The sequence below is a fragment of the Rhineura floridana genome, chromosome 5, assembly GCF_030035675.1.
Source record: "Rhineura floridana isolate rRhiFlo1 chromosome 5, rRhiFlo1.hap2, whole genome shotgun sequence".
Taxonomy (NCBI): Eukaryota; Metazoa; Chordata; class Lepidosauria; order Squamata; family Rhineuridae; genus Rhineura; species Rhineura floridana.
Genome location: NC_084484.1, coordinates 29199449 through 29225201, shown reverse-complemented (window position 1 = coordinate 29225201; position 25753 = coordinate 29199449). Strand labels below are relative to the sequence as shown.

At 40.6% G+C, this 25753-nt stretch overlaps 1 protein-coding gene across 1 annotated transcript in view; it reads left to right on the top strand.

Moving 5' to 3' along the window:
• The window catches only part of GPC6 (glypican 6), a 1220950-nt gene that overhangs the window by 888578 nt on the left and 306619 nt on the right, over positions 1-25753 (top strand). The window contains exon 4 of the mRNA XM_061630112.1: positions 4266-4431. Within this exon, the coding sequence (XP_061486096.1) occupies positions 4266-4431 (166 nt within the window). The remainder of the gene's footprint in view (positions 1-4265; positions 4432-25753) is intronic.

Sequence of the window (25753 nt, the reverse complement as noted above, 5' to 3'; positions counted from 1 at the left end):
CCCATCTGAGAGGCTCCTGTCTCATTGCACTCAAGGTCAAAGCTCAGATAATGTGAAGATTGCTGAAGGAGGGATTTGTTGTTCAATAAAGTGGACAGTTCTAGCACCTGAAGCCTGTTATATGCATTTTTGCTTATACAGACTGACATTGGTGGACTAAGAATTATGCCCCTAAATTTTACATCTCAGTAAAGTAGTAGCACATGGTCTTTGCAGAAAATGTCAAGATTTCTTATTTGAGTTTATAGTACACTTCTAAATATTTTCTTGCTTGAGTCTCCATGTTTGATATCTCCACAGAAAAAGTCCCTCACTTTTCTGTACTATGTTCACTTTATCAACATTTGGTTGCCTTAGTTTTAATTAAATTTTCTGTTTCCAGTTTGCTCTCTGTTTTAGCAGTTTCCTGGAATCTGGAACTACCATTTGATTATCCACTGGTCTCTCTCCCTCGTAATTATTTTTTCAACATTAGAGCTTTTGGAAATCTAGCCTTCACAGTGGTGGTGCAGTATAGTACTTCTTCAGCATGACCACTCAGAAGGAACTCAGTTGAGTTTAAGGGAACATAAGCTTATTTGTGTTCATCCTAAACATACATGTGCTGATGATGCCCCTCGGGTGTTTTTTTCTCATTCTCCTGGATAGCAGACAAAAGTGATACTCAAGCAGTAACCACTTATATCTCAAATACGGCTGCATAGAACAGCTTCTTCATATATGCCATTTTTAGGTGTGTGCCTATCTTTTTTTTTATGTACCCTTGAAAATATAAAATATGAATGCAACTTACCAGATGTTTGAAAACATATATATCACACTATTACACTGGTCCGAGGGCTATAATTGGATGTAGTTCCCTTTTATTTGAACACTAGGTGGCAAACCCAGGGTTGTAACATTCAAGGGAATCTCTTCTATTTGTTGTTATGTGCTTTCAAGTCGATTACAACTTATGGCGACCCTATGAATCAGCGACCTCCAATAGCATCTGTCATGAACCACCCTGTTCAGATCTTGTAAGTTTAGGTCTGTGGCTTCCTTTATGGAATCAATCCATCTCTTGTTTGGCCTTCCTCTTTTTCTACTCCCTTCTGTTCTTCCCAGCATTAGTGACTTTTCTAGTGAATCAGGTCTTCTCATTATGTGTCCAAAGTATGATAACCTCAGTTTCATCATTTTAGCTTCTAGTGATAGTTCTGGTTTAATTTGTTCTAACACCCAATTATTTATCTTTTTCGCAGTCCATGATATCCGCAAAGCTCTCCTCCAACACCACATTTCAAATGAGTTGATTTTTCTCTTATCCATTTTTTTCACTGTCCAACTTTCACATCCATACATAGAGATCAGGAATACCATGGTCTGAATGATCATGACTTTAGCATTCAGTGATACATCTGAAGGGAGTTAATGGAGTCACCGACTAATGCAGCAAATGTCAGTCTCATTGGTGGAGTAGAACACAAGCAAGGTCAGTGTTCAATTATACTAATACAATTAGAGGAGACCAGGACTCATAAAGACAGCAAGCTGGAAACTGTGACGGGAAAAGCTATCTTGTATATTCAAAAACTGAAAATCTTAGTACACGTTGGGAGACAAGAACAACATCTCCCCTTTGAAAGCCAGAGATTAGCCTTGTGAGATCAAAGAAGAATGTTTCTCAGATCATCCTCTAGCTGCTCCCCAGCATAGAAAATGGCAAGTCTGATAAGCTGCTGTACAGATTTTTAAATGAAAGCAGCAGTAACAAACTGAATGAGGGAGATATAAGCAATCATCAATGCAAAAATGAATATGTTGTGTCAAGCAGAGAGTAAATTTAGCTTTAAAAAAAAAAGAAAACAAGAACATCTTTTTTTCCCCAAAACATCATTATTTGCTAAATGGCATGTGTGTTTCCTAATATTTGCAGAACAGTCAGCGGGAAGCGACTCCATTCTGCTAAGATAATGAGTCAAAGAAACACAGAGAGCATATGGAGCTGATTGGGTAATCCAGTAAACACAAACCAAAATAGCTTCAATATTGTCAGAAAGGGACCGTGGCTGCGTTTCCTTTTTGGTCCCCAAACCAGAAATGTAAATGATAATGTTCTAGCCAAGAGTCAGATGGGGGAGAGGGAACTTTTAGTTTCCCTGAATGAGCTGAGCTGCTCATTTTAAAGCTAAAAGCTCGTGCTTAATTCAGCGCACGGCAGCTTTTGTCACTATGTTTAGCTGTGCATAATTTAACGTGTCCTCAGAAGTGCAGACAACTGAGTCAGAGCTTTGTAACCAAGGGGATGAAACAGGGGCCTGATAGCTACACCCTTGAAGTTCAGGAGGAACTTTTCTGCTGTGATGCCCACCATGTGGAATGCTCTCCCTCTTGAAATTGGGTGGGCACCTACTTTTGGGGTGCTTTCACTGACAGTTAGACTCATCTGTTTACCCAGGCCTTTCCTGACCACTAGTCAGGAATGTTTTGGTATGGTGACATGTGTACAGATGAGATGTATATGGTTTTTCTATTGTGAACCACAATTATAGGCATGGTTGGTTCACACCACCAAACAGTGATTATTTTCACTTGATAAAGCATGTACAGCCCCACTCTAAGGATTTTGTCCCTTTGGGTCATCCATTGGGGTATGGGCAGGGGGCACTCTCTTTGTTGTATTAGCACAGATCCTCCTCTCTGGGTGAGAGCCAGGAAAGGGAGGGGTGTTGGGTAGGGTCTTCCTGTGTAAGAGGTGGGTTGGTTTCATATTATATACACTGTAGTTTTTAGGGTTATCTGATGGCTTCAGTGGGAACCTTGGGGAAAGGCCAAAGGGAAGGAAGTTATTGAAGCTATCTACTGTTGACAGGAGAGTGGCTCCCTACAAGGGTTAATGAGAGTTGTCATTTGAGCATATGGTCAAGCTGTTGGAAACTGTGTGCACTTTAATTTTTAGCCTTGATGAAAAAGAATCTTACACGCTTTGGTTTATATTATTTGGTATAGTATTGCCATGCAATGGCTGCTGACTTTATTATTGTTTATATGAGACTGAACTGGAAATGCTTATTATATTTAATGTTAATTTATATGTTTTAATGATTGATACTTTATTTTATAATAATGTTATAATGTTTATATTAACAACATGAATTTTTTGGATTGTCATATTATGTTATGAAATCTAGTATTTTGTGTGTTATTGCCATGATGCATTGATTAGTTGTGTTGTGAGCCACCTTGGGCATATTTTATGAAAAAGTGGCATAGAACTGTTGTTATTATTGTTTGTGAGAAGCTGACAGATAGAATTTCTACCTATCCTGTTGGTTAATGGGTGGGTTGTAGATAGGTTGCTCCCACTTTTGTTACTAATGACTATCTGTCTACCCTTAAACAATTGCACGGCAGGCAGACACTCAGCTGGAACAGCTTTCCTGGCATAGAGATGCAGTGATGGGCTAAAATACATCTGTTGATTTTTGCCTTTCATATGGGGTTGAAGGCTCAGAGCCATGACCCACTAAGGAGGAAACCTTGGTACAGAGTGGCAAAACCAGCTAAGGTTAATCACCAAAGATAGGGAAATTCTCCACAGAAATTCTCAAGGATAAATTCTTTATATAAACTGACCTGATCCACACCACCCAGACTAATCTGAGGATCATAATGTCATTATCCACCCATTTTTGGGCATCTTGAATGTTCTAACACAATTCTCAGCTCAAAAAACATATAAATGTGTTTTAAACTTTTAAAATATGTATTTTGAGAGAGAGAGAAATTTAGAAAAGTGTGTTTCCAGAGAAAATACATTTAAAATGTTTATTTAAATGCAAATTTGGAGATGAGTTCTGAAAAAGCATGCCTTAATATAAAATGGTCTGGAGTGGAGTGAACACATACAAAAGTGCCAGGGACCAGAAATAAACTGATTTTTCCGTTACTAATTTCCATTCCTGCCAGCCTGCAGATGTTTCTTTCTATTTAAGCAATATTTTCCTGGAAATCTCTGCCTAAACATCACAGGTACCAATACTGGGGATGCAGGAGGGAGTTTTTTCCACATTTCTTGGACTCGCTGATATCTATATTAGCTTAAATAATTGGCAGAAAAGCATTGGTTCCACAAGAAGTTATTATTAAATGTTAAATTCTTGTCATAAAGTACCAGTTGTGATTGTATTGCCCAAGGGCTGTGTTTTTCACCTAAGGTCTATAGATAGAGCCAGGAAATTTACTTCCTTTTGTTATCTTTTTCCTGCCCTTAAACTGTGTAGGTCAGCCCTACCCCAGGATGCATCCGTGCACTAATGAAGATGTTGTATTGCCCTTACTGCCGGGGACTTCCCACTGTGAAACCTTGCAACAACTATTGCCTCAATGTAATGAAGGGTTGCCTTGCAAACCAAGCTGATTTGGATACGGAATGGAATCTCTTCATAGGTAAGAATGGGGGGAGGGGAAGGGAGGAAGGAAAAATATTAATTTACAGAACTTCATGACAAGTTCAGAAAAGTTCAGTATTTGCCAAATTGAAAATAGGACGTGCTGACTAAATGCCTTCATTGGGTTGTCACTCACACTCTTCGATCAAAGTTTCTACCGTCTATAGGAAAGGATCATTGTTGCGCCTTGGAGCTAAATTCATAGAGGGTGTGTGTGTGTGTGTGTGTGTGAGAGAGAGAGAGAGAGAGAGAGGGAGAGAGAGAGGGAGAGAGAGAGAGAAAGAGAAATGCAAGCTTCAAATGTTTGGGTTGAGTTTGTGATAACAGGAGAGAGAAAGGGAGACAGAGTATGCTATGTGTTAAAGCTATCCTGTTTCAAGCTGATCTGCCACTTGCAAATACGAAGACTGCACAGGCCGTGGTTCATTCTTTTCCTGCGTTAAATATGAATGGGGGGAGGGAGGTGCTCTGAGAGCCATCAATGTGACAGGCAAACTATCAACCCCGTAATCTGAGTTTAAAATATGCCAAATTCTCTCCTTCCATGCATAGAATAATAAGGTATCATGCTGATACATAAATAAGAAAGGAAAACTCCCATTTCAGATAGATGTACCTTCCACTGTAATTCACACAGCAATTCCACTGTGTGTCCCCAAAAGATGTTTGTTTGCCTACTATCCAGAAAGTCTAGGTGGGAAGGAAAAGGCTCAGCTTTGAAGCAATAGCATTTAACCAGAATAAACAGAGAAAGGGTGGCAAAAGGAGTTGATATGAAAATCACCTTCATCTGATTGAATGCAGCTGCAGGGTGACAAGTTTTTTAAAAAAAACCTAAGTATTAGTGAAACAAGGCAAATATCTGATGCTTTCCCATTTTAAACAAATCCCATTGGGTGTTGAGAGTGTGGGTGGTGTTTTTTGTTGTTGTTTTTGCCCTTGCCACAAAAATAGCAATTAATTCTCTTGAAGTGCCTACCTAATCTTTCTGCCATCTTGTGAAATAATTCCCCTCTATCGAATACCATGGAAGAAAACAAACCTATAATGAGCAATGAGGCAGAACTCTGCTGGGAAGGACAAACAAAAATGTAGGCAAAAAACCCCTCTTGACATCTTTATGTTGACAGAAAATGCGCAGGTGAATTTGTATTGTTATGTTGGGTTTATAGACTGTAGAAACTACAGGGGGGAGAATGAAAAATGGAGCTGAGGTGAAGCACAATGAGGAATATATTACTTTAAAAAGAGAGAAGAGGGAGAATGAACTTGATGACTTGAAGATCTGTTTATGTTCTCAGTTATCCTGAGGTACACCCTCCTAAACACACATCATTACTGACAGTGAATTGAATGAGATTCAGTAACCATTGGCAAATCAGAGGTGCTTAGCACACTTCTCTTTCATCCGAGGATAAGTGATCATATCAACAACAGGCAGGGTCAAGATGATTTTTTCAGTACAGTAGACAAAACACATGCACAAAACCCTATATAGGTGTTCTCAGTTACAATCACACAGAAGAGAAGAGCAGAGTTGTGCTCCCACGCGCACACACACACACACACACCAGCTGTCATGCCTCTGTCACCACCATTGGGGATACGAGTGCAGAATGAAACCTGCTCTATGCACTCAGGCTGTGGAATCCTGATTGTGCCAACTAAGACTAAAAAGAGTCAGCAAAGGTGTGTGTGACGGAGAACTTATTCAGCACAGAGACTGGAGACAAGCTTTTTAAAGGACTGGAGATGGTTATAGATTAGCTGCCACTTCCTGCAGTGTATGTGTGTGTAAGTAATCACACCACTATTAACATGGGGTTTTGTAAGTTTTATAATGTTTTTAAAAAACCTAAATTACTAGAGGTGACAGTGGGACAAATAAATGAGCTTGTAGACCATAGGTAGGACTGTGATGCCTCTATCAGACCATTTTCTTTCTTTATTCTTAAAAAAAAACTTTATTGATTATACAAAATACCTTAAAATGCTAACATCTAATACACAATTAAATAATCTTAAACACTTTAATATACTATAATAATATATAATACATAGTTTCATTACTTACTGCTACCATTAATCATCAGCCTCCACATACCAGCTCATCAAATATTGCAACCTTCCTTTCATTTTAGCAGTGAGAAAGTGCCAAACAGGTCCTTTTTAATCGTTTGTTTCATAAATGTTGTAAAGGGAGACCAGGATTTTTCAAACTGTTCCTTTTTCTGTTTCCTTTCCCTCAATCATACCATTTATCAACTCTCTTCAGCAACAATGTGCTTCCTTCTTGCACAAGTGTATACTAAAGCTGGAACTATCAGGTGCAAGTATTATGCAAGGGTCTAGTTGGCCAGGTCGATACTTTTTCAGATGCCACAATGAATGAATGAATGAATTTTATTATACGGTCACAGACCTGTTGTACAAAAAATACAACAAAATACATAAAAAATAAAAACATAATATATTAATATAACAGTATAATCCTATAAAAACACAGTTTAAAAGGAAGAATTCTTTCATCTTAACTGGATTAAGTTTAAGAATTTGGCAACCATTTCTGTCCATAGTTTATCAGCATCGGATAAGAGGAGTTGGACATACCAGTTATTTGATCTTCCAGGAAAGCAATTAATTATGGGAGAAATAAATCTAAGCCGTTCAGCATGATAAAGGTTGGAAAAAAGGAAAGTGTGAACCAATGATTCAACTTCAGAGTTTGAGCATGGGCAGATGCGGTTTGCATAGGGAATGCCTTTAAAATGGCCGTCTAAAATCGCGGGGGGGAAACAGTTGAATCTCGCTCTTGAAAAGAGTATACGATATTTCAGAATAGATAGATTTATCAAATAGGATGCACGGGCAGGAAATGAGAATTGGAGATCAAAAAACATAGGGGAGCAAGTATTGCGAGCTCTAGATCTGGAATATTGAGCATCAATATCATTAATATGTTGCTCAACAATGTGATTTGCTGAACTGGCGTCTAGTGAGGACACTAAGGCTATTGAAAGGCCAAGCAGCTTTAGTTTGTCCTGGAAACTCTTTGACCATGAGCTAATATATGAGTCTTTCCATAGTAGATGTAAGTAGCCCATATCAGGATTGGCATAGGCCACTTTAAGCCAGAATCTAAAGGCCAGTAGCCAAGCAGTGCATTCAATTGAGCAAAGCCCAGCCTCCAAACGGAGGCCTGCAGCGGATGCACAGCGAGGCGTGCCAAAGATTGTTCTGAGGAAAGAAGAAAGAACAGATTCAACCTTGGCTTTAAAGCTCGGGGCCCATAACGGGACCCCATAGAGAAGTTGGGAAAGAGTTTTGAGTTTAAACACTTGGATCGTGGCAGGTACTTATTGCCCGCCCTTAGTAAAGAAAAAACGGATTATTGCCTTAACTGAATTGAGAGCAGATTGGATCGCAGAGCAAATATGAGAGGACCAAGAAAGGGTTGACTGGAATAACACCCCCAGATATCTAAACTGCTTGACTTGTTCGATTGTCTGACCCTTAATCTTCCATGGATGGACAGACCGTCGATGAGAAAAAACTAGAATCTTAGACTTGTTAAAATTGATAGTTAACGAGTTCTCAGAACAATAGTTCATAAAGGTGCTTAAAAGGCATTTTAACCCCACATTCGATAGGGACATTAAAACAGCGTCGCCCGCATATAGAAGGAGGGGACAATCAGATCCAGCCAGTTTAGGGGAGTGGAAATTTGGAGAAGAACAGCAATGTTTCAAGTCATTAAGAAAGAGGTTAAATAAGGTAGGGGCTAGAACACAGCCCTGACGGACCCCCTTGGAGGCTAGGATGGAACTGGTCAGGCTGCCATTCGCTCCACAACGAACGCGAAGGGTAGTGCGTTGATATAGGCGTTTTATAAGAAAAAGTAGTCTCTTGTCCATCGTGGAGCGAGATAGCTTGGACCATAGCTTAGTTCTTGAGACCGAGTCAAAGGCCGCTTTAAGGTCCATAAAGGCAACTGCAAGCCCATTGCCATGGGAAGAGGTATATTTCTCTGCTAGGTGAAATAATATTAGACAATGGTCCAAGGGGGATTTTCCCTTTCTAAAACCTGCTTGCTCTCGGCCCAGAATGTTTTCTTCCTCGATCCAGGAAAGCAGCTTAGCATTGAGGAAGCTAGCATAGAGTTTGCCCACGACTGACAGAAGACTGATTGGCCTGTAATTAGTGGGGTCACCCCTATCGCCCTTCTTAAAGACTGGAATGATAACTGCCTCCATCCAAGATGTAGGAAATTGCCCGGGATGGTTAATATGGGAAAACAGATTGGCCAGTAGAGGGGCCCACCAGTCAATATGGGACTTTAGCAGTTCAGCTGATAAGGCATCAATACCCGGCGCCTTGCCAGATTTTAAGTTACTTATCAATGCTGCTATTTCCATTGGCGTTACTAAAGGCCAGATAGGAAGAGGAGAGAGATCCACGCAAGATAGAGGATCAGGCGATCGGCTCTCATTGTCTGAGAACAGCTCAACAAAATGACGTTCCCAAGTTATAAGTGGAATATTGCACTGGGAGGGATTTGACGAGCCTAAGGCATCTGTTACTAAAGCCCAGAAGAGTTTTGAGTTCTTATTTAGGGAGGCCCCTATCAAGGCCTTCCATTGATTTTGGGCTGCTATTTTCTTTTTAGTAGAAATTAATTGCTTATATTTCTTTTTAATAGCAAAGTATTCAGATGGTAATACCTGGGCATTATTATTCCGATAGAGATTATAGATCGTTCTCAGTTGTTTCTTAGTCTCAAGGCAGTCTCTATCAAGAGGGGCGGGAACTAGAAAAAGAACTGCAAAGGTGCGACTTAGGTCTTAAGAGTTCGTATAAAGCAGTGGATAGGCAAGAGTAGGCGAGATGCCACAATTAACAATGAGTTCTCAATCATACATCCAACAAAACATTTGGCCATGTATTTGGGAAGGGCTTTCCTACAACAGCGCCTGTTTTTGTAGGACAAAGGAAGCCAGCTTGTTGATTGAATAAACAATAACTGAATTTTAATGCTGGGATGCCAAGGAGAAAAATGCAGCTCTGCTTCTGCATCCTTCCTTTTTGGGGAGCCCCCTTTATAAATATACAGTTACAGGTAGCTGTCTCCCACCATATGCATGCATCCCTTGTATTTGAGCTTTTGTGTTATTAGTGGCTGAGATTCAGAATGCGCATAGCTGGGTCCAGAAGCTAGCAAAGATGTGTTTTTGTTGTGCCCTTGGATTGGCAAAGGGCAGCTACCCTGGCAGCGCTGCTGTCTTCAGGATGCAGAGTGCCCAAAAAGCACTCAGTGTGCACCAACACTTTAAAGCTAGGCCAGCACTAATATTAGGAATGTATATAAACACAACCACTGATGAGAAAAGTATTCTGGGTCTTCATTTGATGCCTTTGGGGGGGAAAGAGGTAAAAAATCACCAGATGTTTTCCAGGGGAAACATGAAACTTCTCAGGAGGCAATTTTCAGCTTAAAATTTGTGGTGATGAGTGACAAAGGGTACCCTGAAATTAGGAAGTGATTTCAGGGGGGGCAGTGGAATTCAAGTGGTTTACCATTAATGTTGGACTACGACCTGGGAGACCGGGGCTCGAATCCCCACACAGCCATGAAGCTCACTGGGTGACTTTGGGCCAGTCACTGCCTCTCAGCCTCAGAGGAAGGCAATGGTAAACCCCCTCTGAATACCGCTTACCATGGAAACCCTATTCATAGGGCCACCATAAGTCGGTATCGACTTGAAGGCAGTCCATTTCCATTTACCATTGCCACCAGCAGGGCTCCCTTTTTTTCTTTGTTTTTCTTAATTGTTTTTGCTACGGCATGTGGGAGTGAAGTGCCTCATGGCAACTACTGGCCACTATTATTCTCACTTCCCAAATTACTCTGGAACAGCACTATCTCATGACACAATGCTGTTCTGAGTGTAGGAATGGAAAGATTTGTGAATTTCGGTTCTCTCATTTTTTTCAGTCTTAAATTCAATTCTCCACATTTCTGAAGCAATGCGCAATGTTTTTAAAAAAAGAAATCTTCATGAAAAATCTTCAGCATTTTAGTGCTAATTTCTCCTACTGAACACATTTTGTATACAGTTTTACTAATATACACATTTTTTTCAAGCAATTTCTCTTAATAAAATGCATTTTGTATGTTATATTCACTAATATATTAATTTTTGTAAACATTGTTTAGTTGGAGAACTGTGTTACAAAATATGGATAAGTGCAAATGTTGAAGGATAGCTGTGTTCTTATATTGTTTCAGAAAGTGTGAATTTGATAAATTCGGCTTTAAATGTGAACCAAATCTAATTTTTTCTCCATCCCTATCTGAGTGTGCTTCTTGTGGGAAATAATGGTCTGTATTTGCAGTTGTGTTTCCTCCCCCCAAAAAAGCTCACACAAAATATTATATTCTGATGTACCGTTGCTCCAGAGGCATTCTGAGTTGTGGTGATTTAATTCCTATCTGTGGGACTGTTATCAGAGAATAGCACTGAGTATACCTCTGCTTTTTGACACTTGTGTTATGAGGTACTACAGAGAACTACACTGTCCCTAGTGCCATTTAATATCGTTATGAAACCATTGGGAGCAGTCATCAGGAGATTTGGCATCAGCAATATGCTGAAGATACCCATCTCCATTTCTCTGTTACCTCTGAATCAGATGAGGGCATCCAGGTCCTGAACTAGTGTCTGGATGCAGGCTATGTGAGGGCAAATAAATTGAAGGTGAATCCTGGCATGACAGACGAACTATGGATGAGTAGTTCCTTGGTCTGAGAGTTGGGTAAGCTGCCTGTTCTGGGTGGGATTGCATGCCCTCTAAAGCAGTGGTTACCAACCTTTATGAGCATGGGACCCCCTTTATAAGCTGAAATATTGTGTGACCCCCTCCCCCCAGGGAGGCAGGCTGGCTGCCAGGAAGGAAGGGGAAAAGCAGCCTTTCTTTGTGCTTCTTTTAGCTTCACAAAAAGCCCTCTCCTCTCATTCTAAGTAAGGGTGTTGTCAGTAGCAGCAGTGCAAGGAGACGGGAATCAGTGATAGTAATCCCCTCTTCTTCCTGGTAGCCCAACCCTCAGCCTCCTTTGGCATCTGCCATGTATTTTATAGGCAGATGCCTGCCCTTCGTGCGCCTGAAAGACGCTCTGGCACTTCAGCAAAAGGCCTCCCCTCTCGTTTGGAGCAAGGGGGAGGTGTCATCTGCAGCAGCAGTGGAAAGCAGACAGTGTAGAAGGAGTGAAGACTTTTTAAAAAAAATTAATAAATAATTCATTTCTTTACTGTTCATGGCCCCCTCTGGATTACTTCGCAGCCCCCCTGGGGGTCCCGGCCCCCAGGTTGGGAACCACTGCTCTAAAGGATCGGGTATGCAGTTTAGGAGTGCTCCTTGATTCATCTTTATTCCTGAAAGTCAATGAAGCTATGCTGCCTAGGAAAGCCTTCTTCCAGCTTCGGCTGGTTCACCAACTGTGCCCATTCCTTGACCTGGCCACCTCAACCCACAGTAATAAAAATACTATTTTGTCCAATGCAAGATAACTTTGTAATAAAGCAACTTTTTTTTTCCTTTTGGGAAGAAGAATTCTGTATAATCATACATTCAGTAGCTTTGCTGAAGAGGAAAATTTTCATAACTTATTTTGAGTAGTATTGAACTGCAAGCAAGCTGCTTCTGTCAGACAGCTGTCAGGCCCCTTCTAATAAATCATATGCAATTCCTTCATTCAAAACACAATATAACTTCTATGAGCTGAATTAAAATGAAGAAGCATAAGTGTACAGCACCACTGAGCTATGAAAGACTGGATAAACTGCATGAGCAATTTTACCTCTTGAGCTTGTGTTGAGAACCAGACATGATAAAAAATATATAATTGTGTATATTAGCAGTCTTTGCTTAGGCAAATGTGACTGAATATTTATTTTCTTCCTCACTCCCACAAACAAAGTTTTTCCTCATTTTTTCTTTATATGTACCAAAACCTAAGTTCTAATGGTGGGGGAGGGAACTATTCAGCATTTTTGCAGATAACTTTAATTTTAATTATAACTCCCATCCTCCCTGACTACTGATGATCAGCAGGCTAGAGCTGATGGAACTGATCCAACAATATCTAGAAAACACCACATTGGATATTTCTGTCTTATAGTCTGTCCAGCCAGGAATATGTGAAGCTCTGTATAAAATGATTGCTGAAAACTCTTGACATTTTATCAGATTCAGTTACCATGATCTATGGATGTGTGTGCACTCAGGTTTTTGTTTGTTTGTTTGAAAAAAAATCTGTTATTTCTTAAACAGCTCCCTCTTCTAGTCCCCTTTTAAAACCTTGTGGTTAAAAAGATCAGCTTGTGGTTCAGTACAGAGACCTTGTTTATTTATAATAGTATTTATATACTGCCCTCTCACAGAACATCAGGGCAGTGTACAGCAACCTTCAATATCCTGAAAAATTATGTCTCCAGCAATATTAGTCCTATGTACAATCAGAAATCATAATTTGTCTCTGCAGGATGTATTCTTCCTAATTTAGAGATGGACAACTTCCATATATTTAGGGGTTATTATAGCCTAAAGACAGGACTCAGGGACTATACAAACTAATATAATTTATTTTGGAGGTCAGGCTCCCTAATAGACTTGGCACCATCTAGCAGGAAGGGCTTCAGTTATGGAGCACAGGCATATCTGGGGAATATAAAATCCCCAAAGGAAACACAAAGTTGTGTGGATTCTCCCCATCTCTCTTACAATAGTTTTTAAAAAAATCTTTTCAAATTGGTAAACATTTTACTGAGAGCCAGTGTGTAGTGGTTAGAGTGTTGGACTATGACCTGGGAGACCAGGGTTCGAATCCCCACACAGCCATGAAGCTCACTGGGTGACCTTGGGCCAGTCACTGCCTTCCAACCCCAGAGGAAGGCAATGGTAAACCACCTCTGAATACCGCTTACTGTGAAAACGCTATTCATAGGGTTGCCATAAGTTGGAATCGACTTGAAGGCAATCCATTTTCAAACATTTTAAAGGTGAAGGTGTCCCCGCACTTATAGTGTGAGTCGTTTCCAACTCTTAGGGTGACATCTTGCGACGTTTACTAGGCAGACCGTATATATGGGGTGGGATTGCCAGTTCCTTCCCTGGCCTTTCTTTACCCCCCAGCATATGCCGGGTATTCATTTTAACAACCACGGATGGATGGAAGGCTGAGTGGACCTGGACCCCTTTTACCGGAGATTTGACTTCCACTACCCCTGAGCTCACAGGATTCTTCCCTCCCAGGTTTTTGGGGGAAATTGTCCTTTGAATTTGTGATACGACAGACAATGACAATGTCCAGTTAAAGAGTGATAGCTTGTTTTCAGAACAGGACCTATTTAATAATGGGATCTTAATCTGGTCATCCTGAGTATGTTTGACATTACTACTACAGTTTTATACCACTCAAAATCCATTTTTAGATTCAGCAACAGTAGCCTGCCTGCCTTCTAATCACGTATATCCTTTTGTCTGTCACCAAAACAACCCCAGGGACTTAAAAGTAAGCAAGTCTATCCTTCCTGTCTCCATGCTTAGACAGCTTAATTCAAAATGACCTTCCTTAGCATGAGCATTGAAACCAAATCGTAGAATAAACCTTCCTAACATGCTTTCCCCAAGTTCTGCCTCTTGTCATCTCTAAGATGTTGATTGGTGCACATCACAAGAGGTTGGTAGTCAACCTTCTCCAATCCTGAAGGTCTTTCACTGGTAATATGTGAAATTCTAGTTTCCTGGGAGATTCAGATATGGTTTGAGCTCATTTTGTAGATCTGATTGTTTGGAGTTCCTGCTTCTATGTCTCTGCATACTTGAAGGACAATAAGAGTCAGATTGTCAGCACACTAGTCACCTACAGCAAAGCATTTCCATTAGACATACTTGGAGCAGAAATGGGTTGATCAGTTGTGAAATCTGTCTGAAGCTAATTTAAAAACAAACAAACACTCAAGCTGATTCCACCAGGTTTTACAGTAAAAAGGGAAGGGTTTTGACTAGTATCATATCCCCCGTTTTCAGAAAAGAGAGGTGTAGATGCATTGGAACTGGCCGAACAGTGAATGTGTCTCAACCTTCAATCTCTGCTTCTTTACCCTTTGCTGGTAGGCTTAAAAACCTATACATCAAGCAAGTATGTACCCTACCAGATTGGGATCAAGTGCTTTTTAGCAACATTATATTCTCATTTATACTTGAATTCCATGGGCTGGATCAATTGCAGCAAGCAAAGTTCTATTCACACAAAGCTCCATTGGATGAAGGGAGAAGTTGATTTTCCCTTGTTCCTCCCTTTCCTCTGTAGCCTCCTGTGTCCCCTGAAAAGCTGCTTCAGAGGGTTGGGAGAGACCCTGGCACAGAATGGGAGATAGTACTGGGGACTGCAGGGGGAAGGGGAAAATAAGGGAAAATCAGCTTCCCCATTTCCTCCAACAGGAACCTCTGTTGGATTGGATTCACTTCTGTGAATGGAAGGGCATGTCTCACTCCAACCCCATGTGGTCTAATTTCCTAATAATACTACTACATCTAGTATGCTAAATTATTTCTAAATTACAACTTTCCGTGCCAAACCCACATGCTTAGAGGCTCTGCTGTGCTATGTTCTGCTGAGAGGCAGAAATTTTGTTGTTGTTTTATAGGAGAAACTGCAGAAACTCAAAATACATAAAAAGATAAAAGGGAAGTAGTAAGGCCCATTTAGACTTGTGTAACAATGGTTTATTACTCTTTTTGCATCATCTGTAAATTTTAATGGGAAAGCTCTGACACTGGAGGCATTCAAGAGGCAGCTGGACAGCCATCTGTTGGGAATGCTTTGATTTGGATTCCTGCATTGAGCAGGGGGTGGACCTGATGGCCTTATAGGCCCCTTCCAACTCTACAATTCTATGATTCTATGAAAGCATGTAAGGTACAAAATGCCTAGAGTGCAAGATAGGAGGGTGGGGAAAAACACCACCCATGCTTGGCCTTGGGTCTCCCACAGGGAAGGGTGCTGACATTCCCTGTTAGAGATCCCTAGCCACCTCACCCATTCCACTAAGTTAGTTCTCTAGGGAGAGATAATAGCTATTAAACCAATTTTAACAGCACAATCCTATGTATATCTACTGAGAGGCATGACTCCTGGAATTCAATGGAGTTTACTTCCAGGTAAGTGCATATAGCGTTGCAACCTGCAACCTGCAGTGTATATATGTCTTGAGGGTTGGGGTGGGGAAATGAATGATAAATAACACAGACATAGTTTCAAATAACAATTATAAAATAATTTACCCTAAAAGAATGTCGGGACATGAGAGATGTCTTTGAAAGCATGTCAGTTATTTTGGCTCTGAAGGGCTCTCCCAAGATGATTTTAAATGTCACATTTGCCATGTTGTATTGTCAGTCTTAGTAAGGTAAATCTGGGGCCTTTTGAGATGGTTTTTATCAAACAAGAAATGTGCACTTGTTACTCAAATTTCGTGCAGGATCCAAACTTCCCCTCTAACATCACCTAACTTGCTTTCACTTCAGGGACATTGCCTGGACAGAACAGTCCAAACAAGGCTCTATCATACAATTATTCTGAATGTTCAGATTGGTTCTTGGAAGCCCCATATCAGACTAGAGGGCAGGCAAATCAGTCTGTTTCTGCCCATGTCACTTTTGCATGTATTCATCTGATAAGTCTGTTCCATCCTGTATTTGCAAAAATCTGTGGGTTTTTTTAAACAAATCACACAAAATCTACATTTTAATATGTATTAAACACTCATTTCTACATGTATTCTCTCAAGTACGCTTGCCTAAATGTATTTTATCTCAACATATGGATTTCTAAATGAATTTTTATTATTATTTATTTAAAATATTTTTATACCACCCTTCATCAATGATTTGAGGGTGTTTTGCAACAATACACTTACATTTCAGTAAAATCAGCAACATTAAAATGCAATAAAATACATCAAAATTCACAGTAAACCAGTCAATTGCCACAATAAGCCTAGTTTTAAGAATCAGAAGATGTCTGGGCAAACAAAAAAATGTCTTTAGCAAGCAACAAAAGCTCATCAGAGTTGTGCTTGCTTTATTTCAGAGGGAGGCTGTCATAATGGGAAAAAACCCTCTCCCAAGTTCTTGCAACATGGATCTCAGCAGGCTGCAGCACAATCAGGAGGACCTCATCTGATTAGGCAATATGGGAAGAGGTGTTCATTAAGATATGCTGGTCCTAAGTTGTTCAGGACTTTATTTTATTTATTATTTTATTATCATTATTTTTACCCCGCCCTTTTTCCAAAATTGGAACTCACGGCGGCTTCCAAATAAAAGCACACATATAATTAAAAACATACAAAAGTCTAGATTAAAATCAAATAAAACAATTTACAGTATTAAAACCATTCATACATACAGTTAAAATAATTCAAACTCAGTTTAAAATAATACAGTTAGGCAACAGCAATGCAGCACCCTTCAAGACCTGTCCTTAACAGCTTTCAGTTCCAAAGGCTTGTTGAAATAAGAAAGTATTTGCTTCCCTAGGAAGGGAGTTCCAAAGCCTCGGGGCAGCCACCGAAAAGGCCCTATCTCGCGTCCCCACTAAAATAAATTAATAAATAACATTTTATTTATTAGTCGCCCATCTGTCCGAGTTAATGGACACTCTGGGCGACGTACAACAATACAATACAACAATTCAAGTACAGTATAAAATAATATATAAATCAGCAAAACACAACATCACCATCAATTCAACTAAAACCATCTTCAGTTAAGATTCCATAAAAACTAATCCCCCTCAAAAATCCCATAGGCCTGCCTGAATAGCCAGGTCTTTAAGGCTCTGCGAAAACCCATCAGGGAGGGGGCATGTCGGAGGTCAAAAGGGAGCGAGTTCCAGAGGGTGGGGGCCAAAATCGAAAATGCCCTCTCTCTGGTCCGCACCAGCCTAGCTGTTTTCACCGGTGGGACCGAGAGAAGGTCTTGTGAGGCTGATCTCGTTAGGCGGCATAATTGGTGATACTGGAGGCGTTCCTTCAGATAAATTGGGCCGAAACCGTATAGGGTTTTAAAGGTCAGTACCAACTTGAATGCTTTATGCATCAACAATACCTTAAACTTGGATTAGTAGCAGATTGGCAGCTATTGGTGTTACATAGTCATGCTACAAAGGTCCATTCATCTGCCTCCTTGGTGAATTCTGCATTAGCTGCATCTTCCAAACCAACCTTAAGGGCAGCCCCACATTGAGTGCATTCCAGTACTTCAGATGTGCAATTACCAATACATGGATTACTGTGGCCAAGCTATCCTGCCCAGGAACGGCTGTAGCTGGGGCACCACACTTTTTGTTTCTTGAGATGAGATCTGCAACAAAACATTTGCAAAAGCTGGTAGATAACTGAGTTATGATCTGTATATTAGTTCTGGATGTGTGGATAATTTACAAAGGTCACATTTCCTCAAGCATTCCTACATCAGAGATGTGCAATGCAGAGCCACATCTGGGATGTCAGGGCTGTAGGCTGCCTTATCAAAATCAAGGGTATGTTTTCCAGTTTACTGACCTTGAGTTTAATAGCTTAAACAGTACTTTGAAGCTCAACAAGGGGGTAGGTTGCTCTAGTTATTTGTTCTAGTATAGGACATTCCAAAAGCTTCATACTGGCTGCCAGTTTCAGGAGATGATGTTACCTTCCATACATGGACCACACTCTACAGTAGCTAATTAGGCTAGTTATCAGCCTCAGATGCTGAAAACCCCAGAGTGTTTGAGATGGCAACTTGCACTGAACACATCCCACTAGCAACTTGTACTATGCATTCAATGTTCTGAATTCAGTATTATGACAAAATAAGTTCAAGCAGAACCAAGTAAGTAAATCTCAATAACAGTACAGTGTAATGAAATGGTAACATAGTAAGTGACCTTTAATGTCTTGTTTAGTACCATAGTTCTATATTAATTTCTAAAAGGCTTCTCTATATTGTAACTATCTTCTTTTCCGAGCTGGTTATTTTCCAAAGAAAGAACCCTAATAAACTAAAAACACCAATAAGAGGAAGCATTTTTCTCATGTGGTATTATTTAATTATTAGTGGCATGCACACACACATACAGAGAGAGAGAGAGAGAGAGAGAGAGAGAGAGAGAGAGAGATGATTTTGATGTATAGTTTGCAAAAGGTTACAAAGCCTATATTGTTTCTGGTACATTATTCCTGAAGACCTAAGATCACGAATAAATAACTTCCATTCTAAGCTACCATCGTAACTTTATTTCTCAAACTCCTGTTCCATTCATGAAAGTACATTAGGGATGCAGGAGAAATTTGATTCAGTTTGTATTTAAAGCCAAATTTATCAAATTCGCACTTTCGGAAACCATATGAGAACTGAAACACAGCTATCCTTTGAAATTCTCACTGATCTGACTTTTGTGATGAAGTTCTCTAAGCAAGCAATGCTTACAGAAGTGCTTATATTAGAGGAACGTGTGCACTAAATGGATATATTGGTGAAAATAACATACAAAAATGCATCATGTTAGGATAAATTGCTTGCCAAAAATGAGTACATTAGTCAAAACTGCATATAAAAATGTACTTATTAGAAGAAATTCACACTAAAATGCTGAAGAATTTTCATGAGGATTTTGTTGAAATTATTATTATTATTATTTATTTAATTTATTAGTCGCCCATCTGGCTGGTTGTCCAGCCACTCTGGGCGACGTACAAGATAAAACAATACATTAAAACATTAAAATTTAAAACCATAACAGTAAGAAACCTAACCCACCCCAAAAGCCTGCCTGAAGAGCCAGGTCTTCAAGGCCCGGCGGAAGCTTATCATAGAAGGGGCATGGCAGAGATCATTTGGGAGAGAGTTCCACAGGGTGGGGGCCACTATTGAAAAAGCCCTCTCTCTAGTCCTCGCCAGTCTAGCTGTTTTAACCGGTGGGATCGAGAGAAGGTCTTCTGAGGCTGATCTTGTTGAGCGGCATCCCTGAAAAAAATCACAAATTGCTGCAGAAATGGGGAGAACCAAATGTAAGATTAGAGAAATGAGAAACTGAGAGAACCAAAATTGACAGATCATTCAGTCCCTAAAGTATATACTGTATCATGATAGAAATCCTGTAGAGTGACTTTTACGTTATGCATTATGTATACACAGGCCACATTTGCACCATAAATTTATTCCACTATTATTCCACTTTAAACAGTCATGGTTTCCCCCAAAGAATCCTGGGAAATCTAGTTTATGAAGGGTGCTGAGAGTGGCTAGAAGGTCTCTGTTCACCTCAGAGAGCTACAATTCCTTGAGTGATTTAATGATCAATCCCTTTTCCCAGGGAATTCTGGGAACTGCAGTTCTGCAAGGAAAATTGGAGTGTCCTAACAACTCTCAGCACCCTTCATAAATGACACTTTCCAGGATTCTTTGGGGAAAGCCATGACTGTTTAAAGTGGAATAATAATGGAATAAATGTACAGTATGAATGCAGCCCAGTAGTGAAGTGGCAAATTTAGAAGTGCAGGGTCTTTTCAAAATAGTCACACCACACCCCCTCACAGCCATGTCTCTTTCTCAGATTATGCAACCTTCTAAGATTATTTTATTTATTGAATTTATATTCTGCCCTTCCTCCTGAAGAAGCCCATGGTGGCAATACAATAAAATTGTATTTTATTCAATAAAAATAAGCTTTCAGTCTCTGTGATTGATAAGTGAGTAGTTTAGACACCAGGAATCCCTGGGGTCCTAAAGAGCTGGTGTTTCCTCCTCCCCTGCACTTAGCTAGTGGCTTCTGTCTCCTCATAGCTTCCATTTGAGATCAAGTACACATAAGTTTTTTTCTGCAGATTCCACTATACAGTAGATGTGGGTGGATGTTAAAATATCCCATGGTATACATATCTACTCAGAGAAGGAAGTCTCTTTGTGTTTAATGGGACTTACTCCCAGGTAATGGAGCCTAGGATTACTTGTGAAGAAGGGGTAGAAGAGGGTTCATGGTGAAAGGTCCCCGTGTACACATTAATCTGGGAGTAAGGACACTTGAATTATACAGCAACAAGAGTGGCTGTATACTACAGCCAGCGTGGACTTTTCAAATTCAGCAATGTTAAATTGACAATACCCCCATGCCATTCTGATGCTTCCCATAATCTCATTTCAAAACAAAACCTTACAAAACTTATAGTCCTTAACTCAGAAAAGCTTGCTTAACAACCCTCTCAGTTTTCATGGCGATAAACAAAACAGTCAGAAAGAAACAAGAGTTCAAAGTCTAAAGCTAGAGAAAAAAAACACCAGACCCCTTTAGGACTTTTTTCTCTCAGAGTTCTCATAATCTGTTGAAATTCATTAAAAATCAGCCATGTTCACAGAGGATCTGTAATCCTAATACTGACCTTGCCCCATACTCTGACCTTCATCTTCTGCAATTTAAAGGTTTTTTAAAAATGCCTGGCTGATTTTTAATTAATTTAAGAATTTTTGCATTGAACTCAATGATAATGTCAGGCATGCTCAGTAAGAACCAACTGTCAATGTTCTAAAAGCCAGACTTACAGCTGCTGGGCTTGCCTAATCAGGAGGCCACACCCACGCCAGACTTTGATTTCATGAAAGACAGTCATGGCTTCCCTCAGAGAATCCTGGGAAGTGTAGTTTGTGAAGGGTGCTGAGAGGAGACTCCTATTCCCCTGAGAGAGTTCCAGTGGCCAGAGTGGTTTAACAGTCAGCTGCTCTGATTGAAGCTCTGTGAGGGGAACAGGGCATCTCCTAGCAACTCTCAGCACCTTTCACTAACTACACTTCCCAGGATTGTTTGAGAGAACCCATGACTGTCCAAAGTGAAATAAAGGTCTAGTATGGATGTGGCCAGTGACAGCTTTGGTTTAAATTTGGGTGGGAGGCTATATCTGCCTGCTGTAGAATAAAAGGTTGGGGGAAACCCTGAAAAGCAATGATACTGTTCACAATGTTTTCCTTCTGGAAAGGAAAGGGGCTTCCCCTCTGCCCAGTGCCCACCCACCCAATCTCCTCCCGACTCCCCCTTGCCCTCCTCCTCCCCATGGTCAGTTTTACCTGTCTTAAGCATGATTGTACAGGAGTAAATACCGCTGAACTCAATAAGCATGCATATAATCAAACCTGACCTCCTGTCCCTCTTCTTTGCCCCTCCCCCTCCAATCACCTCCTTCTCCCTCTCCCTCCTTCTGTTCCCCTCTCCCCTCCCTTTCTCTTTCCCTCTCCTCTCCCCTTCTCCTCCCCATGGTCAGTTTTACCTATCCTAACCATGATTGCATAGGAGTAAATCCCATATAACTCAATAAGCATGCAAATGACCTGCCTTTCCCCTCTTTCCCCTTTCCTCTCCCTTCCTCCTCCCTTTCCTCCTCCCCTTCCCTCTTACTTCTTCCTCCTTCCCTGCCCACTCCAGCTCTCCCTCCCCGCCTATTCAGTTTTACCTATCCTAAGCATGATTGCACAGGCGTAAATCACACTGAACTCAGTAAACATGCAAATAATCAAACCTGCTCTTCTCCTCCCTTTCTGCCTGCTCCCATCCCCATCCTCCTCTCTGCCTTCCCTCCCCTCCCTCCTTTGCCTCCTCCCCTCCCCATCGGTCAGTTTCACCTATCCTAAGCATGATTGCAGGGGAGTAAATCCCACTGCACTCAATAAGCATGCAAATGATCAATCCATTTGCAGCAAACTTGCACAGGATCCCATTTCTTACCTCCTGGACTAAAAAGCAGGGAAATTCACTAATAGGCAAAAAAGCTTGCAGTTTAAGAACATACCTATAGCCCACAGATATTTCTATCAAACTTTAAAAAGCAGGGAAATTGGCCAGCTATAGTGCATGCACCAGGGGAGCAGGAGACCTGACCTCCAGTGCCCTATAAATGTGTCAAAATGCAAACAAAATTTGGGTTGGTCTTTCACAGTCCAATCCACTGCCTGTGTAGCTTGGAAGAATTTGTTAACGTGCCTCTGAGCATATGGTGAGTGGTGGCAACACCTGCAGTCAGTCAAATAATAGGAACAAGACATATACTGTGCTGGTCTTGTTTTAGCAGGGAGGAAGCAACATTAATAAGACAGTTGACATAGTTCAGATAGTCACTTTAAATATGTCTGATTTACTTTGCAATTTTAGTGAAGTTTGCTATAGGAAATATTTTCTTTTGCTTCTATTTCTGTGAATATGTGAAGTACAACACTTTGCAAAATTTACACTAAAAACCTCCAGAAATAAATGTGGGATAATGGCACTGACTATTCTGCAGAATAGTCTCCAGTGGACGTCAGGAGTGTCTCAGTTTGCATAAGATAAAGCAGTGGGAGGGGAAATATATTCTAGCAAAATTCTAGGTGTACTCTATGTTTTTAATTGACTGTGCCCACCTTGCCTTAAATGAAGTGGTTTAAACATAGCAGGCTGAAAACATGCATCTTGGGCAGGCCACATTTGTTTTTTCCAACAGCTAGAGTCATTCCTAGTGTAGCAACATATTGTATTCAGTCTGATTTTACATCAAACTGCAGTTTCAGATTTAACTGTTAATGCACCCAAAATAGAAATAGAACATAACCTCCAATTTGAAACACAAAAGGCTGTCACCATCATATGACACTGACCAATAAAAACACTTTGAAATTAATAAAAATAAATTTGACACAGGTTTCTAGGATGAATAATGAAAGAAATAAAATTTTCTATATTAGATTCTCTGTAGAAACAACAGTAACACATGAATGAAGCAAAGTAAGAACACCAACAAACGTACAAAAATGTAATTCTCCATCTTTGGAGATGGCAGGTATTTCCACCACTCATCATATGCTCAGAGGCACATGTTACCAAATTCTTCCAAGCTACAAAGCAAGTGGATTGGACTGTAAAAGACCAACCCAAATTGTGTTTGCATTTTGACAAATTTGTAGGGCAGAGAGGAGGTTAGGTCTCCTGCTCCCCTAGTGGATTCACGATAGCTGCCCAATTTCCCTGCTTTTTAAAGTTGAATAGAAATATCTGTTGGCTATAGGTACGTTCTTAAACCGCAAGGTTTTTTGCCTATTAGTGAATACAATTGGGATTATGCATGCATCTAAACACACAATAATCATGCCAGATTGGCTGAAGCCTGGATGTGTACTGGGGGGGGTAGGGGGTAGAGAAAAAAAGCTTGTCCCTTTATCAAGATGCATCATTTTGGTTAAAGGAAGCAAAGCTTGATGCCTATGATGCAAGCACTAAGTCACACTTTGCAGCCATTTTACACTTCCTTATATATATCTTCACAATAAGCCTGTGAGGTAGGTTGGACCCAAGGGCACCAAATAAGTTTCATGGCTGAGTGGGGATTTGAAATCAATTTTGCTCAGAAATGAAAACAAAAAAATGCTTTAGTTTTTATGAAGTATTAATAAATAACCACAACAAATCAGTGCTTGATTTTTAACTGTTTAAATTGTGAATTTATCCCAGCATGAGCATCTGAACAGAATTACTATAAATCTTAAATCACTTTCAGCCCCCTCCATCTGAAATACAGTGCCTGATTGTGCACTGAATATAGCATTACCAGCCTAAGATCAGCAGGTGAAAGACCTACAGTAACATAACTCCACCTCCCCAGCACGAACAGCCAGATGCACACCCAGCTATATGGATACACACATACACACACTTTCCTTTCCTTTCCCTCAACCCCCCCCCCTTTCCCTCTCTAACTCCTGGCTTTGGGCTGGAACAAAACCACACACACCCTTTTTTGGCTTAAAAAAAAGAGAGAAAGAGTTTATTTATTTATTTAATCAGATTTATGTCCCTTTCTTTCTCCCAGTAGGATCCCAGGGTGGCTATACAGTTAAGAATACACTTTCTCTCTCTCTGCTCCAAAAGAGTAAGGTACCAATCTGAGGTTTCTAGTTACCGCTTTAGAGTGGCGCTGCCCCCTCACACACACAAAAGATCAGTCGCATGGGATTTCATTTGCATTGTCAGAATTTTCTGATGATCTTCCTACAGTTGTTACTGAGTTACACACTTACCTGGTAGTAAGCCCCACTGAACCCAGTGGGACTTATTTCTGAGTAAGCACGCATAGGAATGGGTTGTAAGGCTGCCAACCAAGTCACATTTACTTAGGAGTAAGTCCCCATTGAACAAAAGCTCTCTCTCTCTCACACACACACACACACAAAACTTGAACAATCTCCCCTTCAGAAAACCCCTGTCTGGGGCTGGCAGACAACAGTATCTTCAATGTACCGGGACCCATATACTGCTCTATACTTCCTTTCACAACGTTTTAAGAAGCAGCCCCAATCACTCCCCCAAAGCTTGCTGCTAATTGGTAGCTTGAGCTTGCAGAGATGATAAGAAAGTAAGTACCTGGGCTTGGCTGTCCACCCTCCTTTCTATGTAAATTTCTATCTCTCAGGTCTTCATGATTCTCTCTTCCCCACAACAACAGATGGTAGGAACCAATCAGTGTGCAAGGGCGATCCATGCTGACTGCTTATTGGCTGTAGTGACTGCTCACCTCTCTAGATTTGAGGCCGTCTGTCCCAAGGCAACCAGGAAATGTGTGCTTGGCACTTGGGAATTGTGCATCTTGATTGGCTGTAGAAATAGAGACACTCGAAGAGGAGGCCGTCTGCAAAACAAAGTAATGGGACTGTGTCCAGAGTAGAGATGGAGGCAAATTTTGGCATTTTTGGATTTGTTACGGAATTCTGTCAGAATCTGTAAATCCTGTATGTCGGATCGGGTTTGACTAATCCTTGCAACTGTCAGCAACACCGGCTTTTAAAAAATGCAAATTGGCAGCTAATTTGACATTGTTATTAAGGTAAACAGCTTTGCTCTGAAGTGCTACAATGTGTATTCCTTTGAAGTTCTGTCTCAATGAGGTGATAACAATAGCCATTAACATCTCTGGACAGCACCGCAGTAACCTGAGGCAAGAGGCAGAATTGACAGGTGATGATCTGCCTAATTTAAATTTAAATAGAAAACCCAAGAGACCATCAGTAGAAAGATCATCACCAACAGCATTAGCAATTTTGTTAGCTATTACAAGCAGATTGGAAATAGCAAAAACAAATCTGGGGGAAAATGTTGCAGATCGCCATCACAAGCCAGTTGCGAAAACCAAAACACAGACCAGAACCAAAGAGTGAACCCCATTCACAGTCTTGAGGTGTCCCATTGCAAAAACACACCTGTGTATACA